At 36.9% G+C, this 13998-nt stretch overlaps 1 protein-coding gene across 1 annotated transcript in view; it reads left to right on the forward strand.

The window, feature by feature from the left end:
- SPATA16 (spermatogenesis associated 16) overlaps positions 1 to 13998 on the forward strand; it is an 89337-nt gene that overhangs the window by 34834 nt on the left and 40505 nt on the right. Inside the window, exon 6 of the mRNA XM_053460384.1 lies at positions 6089 to 6178. Coding sequence (XP_053316359.1) covers positions 6089 to 6178 — 90 coding nt within the window. The remainder of the gene's footprint in view (positions 1 to 6088; positions 6179 to 13998) is intronic.

The following is a 13998-nucleotide window of genomic DNA, read 5'->3' on the forward strand; positions in this document are numbered from 1 at the left end:
TAACATAAGCGACCTAGTGTACATGTACTAGGACCCTTTAAAAATGTATTCGGATTTGTGATATAGTTTTATTGGCTATTTCATGCTTACATACAAGTCATTCACACATGCAAATTTTATAACTGTGATACATGGCTACCAGTTTGCATGTCATTGAATGAAAGCTACATTACTTATATTCCACTTTGTTGCTGATGGTAACCATGAGCCTATCAAATGGACCAAGGATCGCCTTTCAAACATGGGAAACCCTTGTGATGTCATTATGACATTACTAGAAGGGTTTCCTTTTGCCATCCAAGTCTACAATGCTAATAGAGCACCATACACTTCTCTTTTACCTTTTCTAACTACTGCAAGCTGTTCCAAGTGATCTCCCTGTTCTTGATCACAAGGCTATACTGCACTTTTTTGCTGATCACACAAAAAATTGTGATCAGCAGCAGATAAACCTGCTAGGAGACCTGAACACGTTTGGATCACTGTCAGATTAAAGGGATTTCTCAGTGATGTCAGGAATTTGGATATTAAATTCCTTGAATTTGACAGCGTTCACGTCTATGTACGCGGCCCACAAAAGCCACCAGTACTCTATAACTATGACTTAATTATGTTTATAAAAATAATGTAAGCAAAGATGCTTCATCATGTGCGGTTTATTTTTACACATGGTGGATTTCTTGAACAAATAAATAAACACATGATATTCTTGTCCCTTTTGGCACTGGCTCCATACATCTCATGCTTACTGAAAACAAAAGTGTTTATGCGTCTGATACAGGCCCGGACTGGCCATCGGGCACACCGGGCATTTCCCCGGTGGGCCGGGCCGCGGCAGGGCCGGATTGACTTAGGGGCTGATGGAGCTGCAGCTCCAGGCTCCTATCTTAAAATAGGCCCAGTCAGGACCGGACTGACTGGGTCTATGCGGCCTCATTAACGCAGGGCATAAGGGGCACCTGCCCCTTAAGCCCGCCGCAACTGCGACCGGGTCCGCCACTCTAAGGGGCCGGGAAGCCCCCACCAGGGCCGGCCTTACGGGTGTGCGGCCGCACAGGGCTTAACTTTATTTAACATGGAGGATGTTAAATAAAGTTAAAAAAAAACCCCGATGTTTTAAATAAAAATGGGCTTCTCTTGCTTAAATGCCCGGGCCTATTTTTTGTCCCAGTCCGGGCCTGGTCTGATATAATGCCCTAAACATATGTACGTGTCATCAAACCCGTTGAAAGCCTGAAGAAACGAGGAATGATCTTTTTTTCTTCAAATGGTAATTATTTCCAACAGAAATGTATCCGCTGCATTGTGCAAGATCTAGTGTATCGCAGTTTGAAAATGGTATTGTAAGCAAAATAGGTAGAAGTGAAGGGAACATTTTTGATGTGTGAGAATGGAAAGCTAAGGAAATTATTGATCTAGCACAATTGCCACGCTCATCTGCAAAACAGCCAATAACCTGAAAAAAAATCAATTCTACTATTATAAGCTGTTGACAGCAGTTTTAAACAGTCATTTTCTTTATCGTAGACCTCCAAATTTAGTAGGTGGTTTGTTAACGCATAAAAGACCATTATAAAAGAAGGAACCATTTAGTTATTAAGGTAGATATAAAAGAGTAAGAATATAAAGCAAAAGGCTGAAACAAAAGATCAAGCTTTAGCCAGTAAACGGGCCATGAAACAAGACTTTGTAATATTTCAGTATTGACTTTTATGGGTAAATAGTCACTCCATATTGATTAGACATCATGTAATAATGTATGACTTCAGAACTTACTGTAACGTTAAATCTGTTTCATTACGTACAGTACTGTTTTTCACCAAATAAAATATATCACTTCTGCAATTCTAAATAGGATCATCCATGTTCCTGATTAAAACATGAGTATGCATATTTTAAAAACCATATAAAAAGTTATTTCATATACAAACTCATATATGTGTTTTGTTTCAAACCCACATAATGTTTTAGAGTTGGTATATCTTATGTCTGTGTAGTTTTAAAGTATATCCTTAGACACAAGCAGGGCTGTACTGGGAATAAAAATCAGCCATGGAAATAATTGAATACCAGCCCCATATTTTATGGTGCCAAATTTGTGCACACGGCACACGTGGGGTCCTAGCCAAAATACTTTTTTTTTCAGAATAGGGACTAAAAAAAGATATTTGCTTAACATTCTGCAAAACCGTGCATATTGCTCATCAGAGGTAAATATGTGCAAAACATTTGTTAATATTTTTTATAAAAGTACTAATGGTCAGCTTGGATATGGTCAAGGAATGGACCATTTGCTGGGGATAAGTAAGGGTCAGTATAAATATTAACCCCTTTAGGTTATCATAACCTAAATATTTTTTTTTCATTTTTACCATATGTTTGTTAAACCATGATTACCCTTTTTCATATTTGATGAACCCACTCAAGTTCTACATCATTTTGTTCAATAGAAGATTATTAGTGATAATAGATCAAAAACTATATTAAAATACAAAAAATGTATTTAAAATATAAAAAATAAATTCAATTTAATTTTCTTCTGTATGGTAAGTGCCACAGCTGAACAGTGACCCATTTTTATGTTCAGCAACAGCTTGGTGATAGTGTTTTTTAGATATGTTTTTTCAAATTTTTGAAGCGGAGAAACTATTTTTAAAATCTGTTTGTGCTGATCACACTGTGGTCAGCAAGCAGGACTCTATAGCCCTGCATTGCCGATTGCAAGACTTGTGATCCACTAGCAGAGGAAGCAATATGAGAGCCCAGCAGGGTCTACAATGTCCCTGTTTTTAGCAGTGACATCTACTGGAAGCCAGCAATGCTTACTTCTGCCAACAGGGGAGAGACAGCCGATAGAAGAGAGATGTCCCTGCTGCTACAACAAAGTCGGGACATATCTTTATGTCCAAACAGGCTTTTTGCCACAGGTTTTAAGGAAGTACAGGTATGTGCTAAGGAGACTGAAAGGGTTAAATATTTAGTTTATTTAGAAAAAAACACCTATTTGATCAACCTAATTGACTGGGTGCTCTGCATTGCTTTGCTGACATCCAGTTTGGATGCTGGTCTGCTCTTGTTATCCAGCTAAGAGGACATCGCTCCAGATTACATCAGAGGCGAGCCTACACTTAGCATATGTATAAACATTTAGTGGACAGCTGCATTGGCAGGGGAGCTTGAGGGCAGGTACACCGCACTCCAGGGTAGCAGAGCTGCAGCTCACACACTGCTGCTGATCAAATGAAAACCATATGGAAACATAGACATCAACTGAATAACACATGCAAACTCTGCATTGAAGTATAGATCATATAAGAATCACATGGAAACATAGAGATCGCCTGAATAACACACGTAAATCCTGCATTGCAGGGAAAGATAAAAAGAGAGTTGCATGAAAACATAAAGATCAACTGAATGTCACATGTAAACCCTGCATTGCAGGTGTAGATCAACTGAGAAAAATAGAGATTAAGGGAAAAGACTATAACATTGTTTTTAATAAATATCCTAAGAAGATCTACAATTTTAATAAAAAAATGTATATATGTGTAAGTGTATGGTGTTAGAGTGGCTGCATGTGTGTTTAAGGTGTTAGAGTGTGTTTGTATGTGTATATAGATGCCTGACCATCAGCACACCAACCCACATCATCATTTATATAATTCATGTCCCGCCAATCGCCATATTCATAACTTCCACCATCATCATCATATTCCTCTCCACCATCATTTACATCCCCCATACTGCACCAAAATTACTCCCCTCCATCTCTATACCCACCCAGCATTATTTCCCCTTTATTTTCAGACCCTCCCAAGCATGCCCTGATTCATATTCTTATAAGAGTGTAATTCTCTCACCTGTCTGTCCCCTCCATCGGAGTCTGGCAGTCTGTTCCCAGGTCTGCGGTGCGGTCTTGCTTTGCTTGTCTGCTAGTCATCCTGCACCAGGTTTGATGGTACATCCGGTTCAGCGCTGACCAGCGGATGTGCAGTCGGTGGGAGATCTGTGCCACAGATCGAATATACTTCAATCTGCACAGATTGTGAGATGGCCTACTGGGAAGCTTCCTAGTATCCTGTACTAGCAGTAGCAGTTTTGAAGGAGTTTAGAAGTTCTGAGGGTCTTGACTACTTAGTAAAATAATTATTTGGTGCCACCTACAGATGGTTGTGGCTGCAAGCCAATGTGACTCCTTTTAACTCTACCATTATCCAATCCATTTTGCAATGGTAAATTAATTTATTTAAAATGTGTGCTAAGTAATGCTGCTCATCCAGAACGCAAAATGGCACTTTACGAGAAGCACCCCCCCGGTTTCCATTTTTCTACCTGTTTTGGCTACTTGAAGCCTAAAATTAAGTGCTGTCTGCCACTATACATGTAACGTTTGTTACTTTGCTTCCTTTTATTCCCTCCCTGGCTTTATCATATGATTTATTTGTAAAATAGTACATCTAGCTATAACTATCTGGGTTTTGTTACATTGTTAATTGATCTCCTCTATGAACTCTATAACCCACTCACAAATGGCCTAGCTAATCACAGGAAACCAATGGAAGACTCTCTGGTACTCTTGTGTGAGCCAGCTCATACGTAGGATATATTTTTGGTCAAACGCATCTCCTGCAACTAAAGGAGATGGGGAAAGAACTAAATGAGATGGGGAAAGAACTAAATGAGATGGGGAAAGAACTAAATGAGATGGGGAAAGAGTGCACATGCATTAACTGATTTTGAGAAACTCCCCTCTGTATTTACAAATAGAAAAATGCATTTCAGTGAATACTATGATGTGTTTCTATGTAGTTGGGACAGATAACTGTCAAGATTACTTTCTGGTTGCCACCAATGCTCACTACTTTTCTGTCGCAGAGAAGAAAGCTACTTGTCATTAAAGTTTAGATGTCCACATTAGGGTTACCTCACAAGCCAGATGGCCAGTTTTATTTGCCATAAAGGAGCACATTTTATTTTCAAAGAAATGTTGATATATTATGCTGCGCTCCATTTAAATATATAATTTACAACCATAAAATGTAAATTAGATGAGAGAATTATTATGTTATGTTTTGCTTTTTAATGTACCTGTGTTATTTTAATTTCCTCTGTAGTAAACTACAATAATTTATGTGCCTATAAATAAAACATGTTTTTTGGGGGGATATGTAATTATAATATTAAAAAAAGTGTTCACTCTTATTTCTCAGGTATTTATTTGTAAAGATAACAAAGCTATTTAATTTTATATGACATTAGAAAACATTCCTTGACCAATTGCTTTTTATATTTAATTTCTAACCTTATCTGTTCTCCATACACTGTGTAACCTGTCGGCAACACTAAAAGAGAACAAAAATACTTATTTACTCAATTAAATTAGTTAAATTGCAAGTATGTTTCTATTTTTTAAGCTATTATTTTCAGTAGGTCTTAAGATACTGTGATACACAAAATGCTTGGAACATATTAACCAGCATGTACCTGTCCTCGTCTTCTTGATTGGCAGTTATGTGGTCTACCCATGAGGCAGAAGGTGCTAAATAAATTCTGCAACCATATGGTAAAACTGAGAAGGGAACATTGAACGAAAATAGCCACGAAAGAGAAACATGGTTTTCAGAGCTTCATTACATTATGGTTTGGCCTGTTTATCTCAACGCTGCATTACTATGTCATAAGAATACTGAATATTCCACTTGGTGGACACAGATTTATTTTCCATTAGCTGCCTAACACTTTAAAATCCTTATATTTTCCATTCACGTTATATTAAAATCTGAAGCAGTTACCCCACAAGTGATTTTTAGAATATTGCATGGATAAAGTCAGATCATTATCATTGCTCAACATTGCATATCTTGATTGCTTCAATGTAAATAGTATTTATATAATTAACATAGATGTTTAGTACAGATATTCATGGTGAACTATTCAATTAGTTCAATAAAGTTGATATTGCATTAGGTAAAAAATAAAAATTAGACTTCTTTCTTGGACACTTGATTTTACAAAGTGTAGTAGAAGAAATGATTTTTTTTTTTAAATAAATTATTTAATTACTATACTATTTTATCTTTTCAAGGAGTATAGCGTTAAATCCATCATACTTCCGAAACCATATTCGTCAAGCAACAGTGTTTATATCTCTGGAAAGATACTCTGAAGCTGCAAGGTAGGGTTGATCTTATTAATCTGTATTGTACTTTTAATAACCACTTTTAAGTAAGTTACACAAAGAAGTGCAAGGCAAGTCATTTCCTTATCACTTATGTCTGATAAAACTCAATAAATGTAATCTCTATTAAATGATATAGAGGCATAAATTCTTTGTGTTTTTTTTAAATCTATTATATGGTTTATTTTTCAAAGACTCTTAAACAGAATGGGAAACCTTGATAGGACACTGCTCATCGTTTTGTTTTTCCTTTTTTAAAGGCCCAGTGCTAATAAAATTAAGGAATACAAATTTGAGAGAGATACTGCAAAAAAATGGTTATTTTCGCCATCCCAAAGTAAATGTCATATGGAAATATAACTATTTTGTATAACTATAAATATAACTGTTTTTTTTAGAAGGTTTAAAAAGTCAACAATACTTGACTAGCGAAATATCCCCCATGACTACACATGGTATATTTTTGATGGGCACTGCCCCAGGCTTGATCCAGGACAGTGCTCCAGCACTTAACTCCATGGCTGCTGTTTTTATTTTTCTCTGTGAAGCCATTCAGTACACGTTCTAGCCTGAAAATATGTTCTTACGATCTGTCTGTAGTGCACCAGTCAATGTAATCATTTTTAAACAGCTCAGAATTAAATTTAAATTATCGTAAATATCCATATCGATCTAAACAGTATCGTTTTGTGGTTTATACTGTAAGTATGTTACGTGTATTTTTTCATATTTTCCTGACATCTATTAAATACCTACTTACTGAATGTTGTTACTTCTATGCTCCCTCACTCATTGATTTATATGAGTGCTGAATTTGATGCGTACAATACAAGTTAGAAATCCCCATAATGCGAGAAAATCTCCCATATGTTTCTGAGCTAAAAAATGAATTGATAATGCTAAGAAATTATCGTCCAACAAAAGCACATCTTTATCAACAATCAAGAAAATTGGGTTGGGTCTTTGCGGTACACATTGGTTACTCATCCAGCCTAATAATAAAGTTAATAATGTTTACAATGTCACATATAGGATAACAGTTACCATATTTGGAGTTTGTGCAAGGTCGAACATTATAATTCATAGGACTAAGCAAGGTTTTGTTATTAGCGTGTAGTAAAGCCAATCCTTTAAACAGCGCATCAGAATATTGTGGACACCAAAGACGGATCCAATATGGTTGCAGCTGCACTTTCCACAAGCAATTCAGCAGTACGGGAGCTATAGGGTAGATTTCAATTAAAAACACAATCAAAAGGAATAACAAAAAGGACAATAAATTAAGCAAACAGGGCCAGCGCCATCTATAGTCAGTGCTCAGTATTACTCGCTGGCAGCATGGTAAGGGACCAATGAAACGCAAGGCTTGGTAAAAGGCCACCGTCAACACAAGGCGGGGGGGGTCATATGTATGATCTTACATGATTCTGCCACCAAGGGCAGGGTGCAAAGGGGTGGAGGCAAGAGGTGGCAACAATCCTTTTACCAGACCTGTAAGCAGAAAAAAATGTATAAACATTATGATTTAAATCTTAATTCAATTGCTTGTTTGCAAAAACACAAAAAATATTGAAGTCGCATTATGATGTTCCATGCAGTGTTTATTCTAAGCAGACAGACTGTTGTGTTTAGGGACCTCACAAATTTACTAGTAAGGAAATTGTAATTGAGTAGAAACCATGAACTGATGCAGACCAGCTGCCACTTCTGCTGTCACTTCAAAAAAAAAAGATTCAGTCCATTATATTAGCATTATCAGCACAACTGTCACATGTTGGTGTGTAACTGCATGGGGATATTACAGGACAATAATAGCTTCAAAGATCACTCAATTCATTCCGCTCTGAAGAGGTTTGACAATACTTATTGGCCCTTATAAGCTTATTTTCAGTGTGAAATTTTATAAATGGTATTATTTAGCCACTCAGCCCCTTCTTCATTACTTAACAACCATAATACTTCTTTCACAACTTTAGATTAATTGAGTCTTGAAGGAAGACTTTTAGGCTCTTATTAGAATTATTACAGCATGAAATGCTAATTGGTCCTGTATAAAGCTCTACAAATGGAACCTCGGTATGTTGGTGTCTTTTGACAGTAATAGAATGTGTTGTCACATACATACACCTACATTTCCCATTGCAAAATCATTCAAAGGGACAAACACTAGAGATGGAAATACTTTGTAACACATTTAACAAAAATGTTATAACCAATACCATAGTTATGTAATAAAACATATATACTATTTTTACCTGTACATTATCTAATGAAATGAAGGCTGTTATACGGCTTATTTATATTACCCCATTCAAATTATAATAACCAATTTCATGGGGGAGGGGACTTTACTTAATATATAGTGAAATAATAAAATGAAATAAAATTTGGTTCCAAAGGCTAAGTATAATTACAAGTCACAGCCTCTATGAACACTTAATGTAACATCGATGGTTATGCATATAAAGGGGTTGTATTGCAAAATAGCACAATGGACTGGCTCATTCCATTGGCTTCTACAGTGATCTGACCAGTTAAAGCTTACCTTCAATAGATATCTTATTATCTATAATATAAATCATAATATAAATATTATATCTCCAGGCTTTTCTTGCAGTAGCTGCCATCAGTTCCCCTGCAAAATGTCAAACCATAGTTTTAATAGTAGCATATTGTACCTTGTTCAGTCCATTTGTGATATTAGTATTAAATCTCTGTCATAAAATATCACTTTGCTTTTAGAATAAGAGATATTTCTGAAAATATAATAATCGGTTTCCAGTGCATATTTGAGCCTTGCCATGTTAGAACAGGCTGACCTTGTTAACACCAGAATGCCAGCTGAGGCTTCTTCACTTACTTTGCAGTTATAATGGGAATATAGTAAAGCAAATATTACATTCCTCCATTTTCTGGTAACTTAACGGAATCCATGATAAAATAAAATACATACTGAGACAGTTGACTCAGCTGGCATAGGAAAATCATTCCTGTTTGGCACTGCCAGTCAACTGCTATCCCGAGTGCAATGGGAACGTCCCATCAACAAAATGTTGATGACCAAGTAGCTCCCTATACCTACTTTATGAGTATTCTAGAGTGCTTTGCTACATAGCCAGGTGTGGTCAATATTCATTGAAACGTGCTGTAACTCACACATTGGCATAATTACTTGTGAGTTTTGCTAACCAAGCACAAAACAAATACATCACATCATGAAATGGGATCTTGAAACATCGGTGCATTAAAATCTACTTATCAACTCCATTAGTAAAATACCAGTGCCATTGCCTGTTGACTATGGGCTCTGACTTTGTAAAGACTTCTGTGGCTATGCCCAGCAGTATATCATCCCATCACCGACTGAGGGGATTATCTCTGGAAGACAGACAGAATCTGCAAGCAGGGAGTGACTGCCATTGTTTTACTTTAATATCAGATCCCCCCACCCCATGGTGCATTAATGTGTTGTATAAGTCAGAACCCCAGTCCCCCCCCCCCAGTTCCTCCGCTACAGACATTTACCCTGGCCATCCCTGGAACTGGTTTCGGCCAGTAAAAGATAGTGGAGGTTGGGACCCTATTGTATTGTTAATCCCGTTACTGCCCCTGTTGTCTCTGGGAGGCAGATTAAGGGGGCGGTTTGTGTCCCAATATCTTGTTTTATGTTAATGTGTTTTTCTGCATATATCCAGCCCTGTGTGTCCAAAATAAATCAGTCTTCGTTTGGTTATACCCTACACAGAGTCTCGGCTAGTAACTGGGAAACTGGGCAAAGTGTGTGGTGTCCCAAGCTAAGGGAGCACAAGACAGCGGAGGTAGTCGGTCGGACTAGCCAGATCCTTGACAAGCCCCCAAACTTTACTACTGTTAGTCCTGCTACTCTATCTCAGTCCTTACTCTGGGGCTATTTGTATAACTGTCAATTATTTTAATTTTTGATAATAATGAGGAAATTCTGTCCTGTACCAAGCAGTTGGATGTCTCTCTCTCTGTGCATGCTTGCCTATCTCCAGTGGTCACCATACAAATAAATTATAATTTGTTATAGTGTGATCTTTGCAGGAACAACCAAGAGGACTTTCTCCAGAAAACCTCAAGTGACATCTAAGGGTCATACGATAAAGTGTAACAAATATTAACATTCACGATCCCCTGTGCAACAATTCAGGCACCTCTTGGCACCTTTTTTGTGTACCTGTACATCCAGATGGAAAGAGAGAGGGTTAAATATCACCAAAACTACTGGTATTACACTGATTGACAAACAAAGCACAAGCTATAGGTACATTTTGTAAAATGATTTAGTTATGCTAAAAGGCTTGACAGCAACAGTTTGGATGTTATAGCCATAAGTTTGGATGTCGTAACCATAAGCACAAAACATGTTCTCTTCATGTTAATTAAGCAATATGTTTTATGGTTGCAATAAATGTTCCTTAAGTGACCATTAAAAACATGATAAACCAAACAGTTTATATAACATATCACCCGCAGGGCCTTATTCTATACAGAGAACAGAAGATTATGGAAGTTTTTCCCATTAATTTCTATTGCTACCAATAGCAATTAACAAGAAAAAAGGCGCATCTGTTTACCTCCTCATCTAAGATCTGGCAGTAAATAGTTTTAAACAAGTAAACTTAAAAAAATTATCACCACAAACACTGATTTCCAATACACAACTTTTCTTTGTAGGCAACCTAAAAATGATTATTTATTCAAAAAAATAAACACATGAGATTGTGTCTTCATTGCATTTTCCATAATGACAAAACCAATGCTTGGTACATTCTTTTTTTTTTAAAAAAAGGATGAGATATACAGTGGTATACTTATGGGAGTTCTTGCTGTAGAGCCCCCAGGACCCAACTCATGTCTTGTGTCCTTCCTCTAAAGGACATGCAGTGAGGGGGAAGAGTGCTATGGGAACTTTACTGTAAAGGCACAGTCTTCCATAGTAGGATGATCACATGTCCCACAATTAGACTTAAGGTCCCTGGTCCCGGGTTGCTGCTCTGAGCAACTTGGCCTAGAAGGAATGGGGATTTTAGCCCCCTGGCAAAGGGCAGTGCAAGGTACACCTCGGAGAAACTTGTCCTGGGGAGACTAATGCCTTTGACGCCAGGACTTAAATTGTCCGTACGAGCGACTCTATTGGTCTCCAGCAGGGGGCTCCTCTGGCATCAACCAATGAAGGGCAGCTGCTCTTCATCGTTTGATGCCAGACGAGCCACCTGCCGGTGACCAATAAAATCGCTCTTACTTATCTTTAAACCCTGGCCCGTTCCTACGGATTCCTGTTAACACCTGTTATACTACGAAGACTTAAGGTAGGCTAGAGGCAGTGACTTGTATGGGGGAAGGCAACTAGGGAGATATTTATAAAGACAAACACGAAGAAACAAAGATGTTGTGCGTCTTCATCTTCATGTATGTTTTTCCACCGCCACACTCGTGTTCATTTTCATGTTCTCCCGAATACGAATGCACAAGTCTAACTTTCATTCCATGTTTTTCAACATTTTAATATATTACTCAAATAACAACCAATAAGCATTTCTCTTTCATTGTCAGAAATTACTAACACATTCATACCCAGAACGAATATTATTTTAGTAAAACATTTACATTTGCATTTAGTTTGTGCAGACGAATTGGGAAGAGCTATAGAGAAGAGAAGAGTTGAACAAAAAAAATTTAGATTTTCCAACTCAATGGCATTGTGTGTTTGTCATTGCACACTAGCCTGCTAGATATTTCAAGATGCAAGTGCACAAAAAGGGAAAGGATTAGGCACAAAGCACAGAGTTTCTTTTGGGATATGGTAGGAGGTTCCAATATTTTACTTTAGCCAAATGCATTTTGTATTGTATAGCACCAGATACGAACTAATACAGCTTATCGCCATCAGTCCCCGATGTTGAGGACCAGCAGATACAAAATATCTTTACCACCAAGAGTAAACTGACAATGGAAAATATGTGAATAAGCACATATTTGCTAGTTCTTTCCATTCAAGGTATATAAAGCTGCCAGGGAGTTTTTTGGGAAGCCATGGCTGCACCATAGGCAGACCTTATTGTTGTTGTTTTTTTTGCTTATGATTCAAATACCCCATAGATGTGAAGGGGATTATGCATCCTTTAAAAAAAAAAAAAAAATCTTTTTTACTTTCAATTATGGATTTTTTCTTCAATACACCCATATTCTTACAAATAGTATAATATTTGCCATTTGAACAATCTGCACAAATATTTTACGCTTGCTTATCATCATTATCATCTTTCATACTTACATTGCTTCTATTTTAAAAGGAACTCTGTCTGACAGCTTCATGTCCTCTCCATAGAGGAGTTTTCGAAAGACAATAAGGGAATGAGTCAGCTTTTGCTCATTCTATAGCCAAGGCATTTCGTTTTGCATGATCAGTCTTTACACAGCCGGATAATACAATGTTATAAATCTTGGGATGTTCTTAAATTTATGCTTTGATTTAGTCAGCTTCTACTGTGTGTGTTTTTTTAAGCTGTGAAAAAGGAATTTATGCTGCACCCAAATTCACTTGGTTCTTGATGTACAGAAGTACAAGCCAATGATACATATGCACATGACAAACTAACATACAGATGTAGTTTTAACACCGCACTCGTAAATAAATCTTTGATGTTCATAATTAGGTACAAAACGTTATTACATGTTTAATTGACTATACTGATGATTCAAAATTATATCTAGTCACTTATAATTGGATTTTGAATCTCTAGAGAGTAACAGTACTCTGGTGTTAGACAAGTAACCATAAAAGAAAACGGTTATTTTTAATTGTGTGCGAACAATACATAAATTTAGCCATATATCAATAGGTAATATGCATTCCTAATAGAAGTAGTCATGCAGAATACTTAAAGGCTTTTTATCATTACAGCCATTGCAAGCTGTCAAAGACGATCTACACTGGGTCATAATGGGTATCAATGTAAGACTATATATTATTTTTTTCATTAAAATATTTACCATTCTTTTTTGTAAATCAACACTATTATAACTAGTAGGACTTCTGAAAAAAATCATGGAGACTAGACATGTGCATTCGGATGCAAACCAATTCTTTTTTCATAAAAATCTGCCAAGTTTGTGCATTCAAGAAAATCTATGCTAAAGAGGAATGCCCTCGATGAAACACATGAAAACAAATAGCAAAAGATCTGAAATTTTGTTAAGTTTTGTTCATTCATTTCCTCGTTTTTGGTGCCATTACAACTTGTTTTGGTGCTCTTTGGGTTAAAGAGGGAAGGGACTGTGTTTAAGAGGGTACATATAAGTGACTGATGGTAGAGGTAGCCAAAAAATCTAGTGATGGGTCTCATTGAGCATTATGGCTGTCATTGATGATTCCGACATAGCAAAGGATCACCGGAGCTGCTTATAAATGTGAACTCCACTCTGTGGGAAGCAACAATAAATATTGTTTTGTGTTTTTGGACCACACAAAACAATAAATCATTAATATTTATCTACGGCAAGGCCAGTGATTGGGTCTAGATCACCTTCTGTGGTTCTAATAGAATGAGGATAATGTACAGTATGTCAATATGCATTTGCATGTATGGCAAGTAATCATGCTCTCTGTCCTTTGCCAAGGATATTCATGCCGGATGCAGTGGTCCTGTCTGGGAGATAAGATCAACACTGCTCATAAAAACATCTATATGTGTTGGAATACAAGGATGCATATTGCCTTAGTGGTCCCATGGAAGTTGTTTATGATACAATTTAGTGGATCTACATTCATACAGAAAGAGACAAAAGTCACG

This window comes from Spea bombifrons, chromosome 3 (assembly GCF_027358695.1).
Source record: "Spea bombifrons isolate aSpeBom1 chromosome 3, aSpeBom1.2.pri, whole genome shotgun sequence".
Classification (NCBI taxonomy): domain Eukaryota; kingdom Metazoa; phylum Chordata; class Amphibia; order Anura; family Pelobatidae; genus Spea; species Spea bombifrons.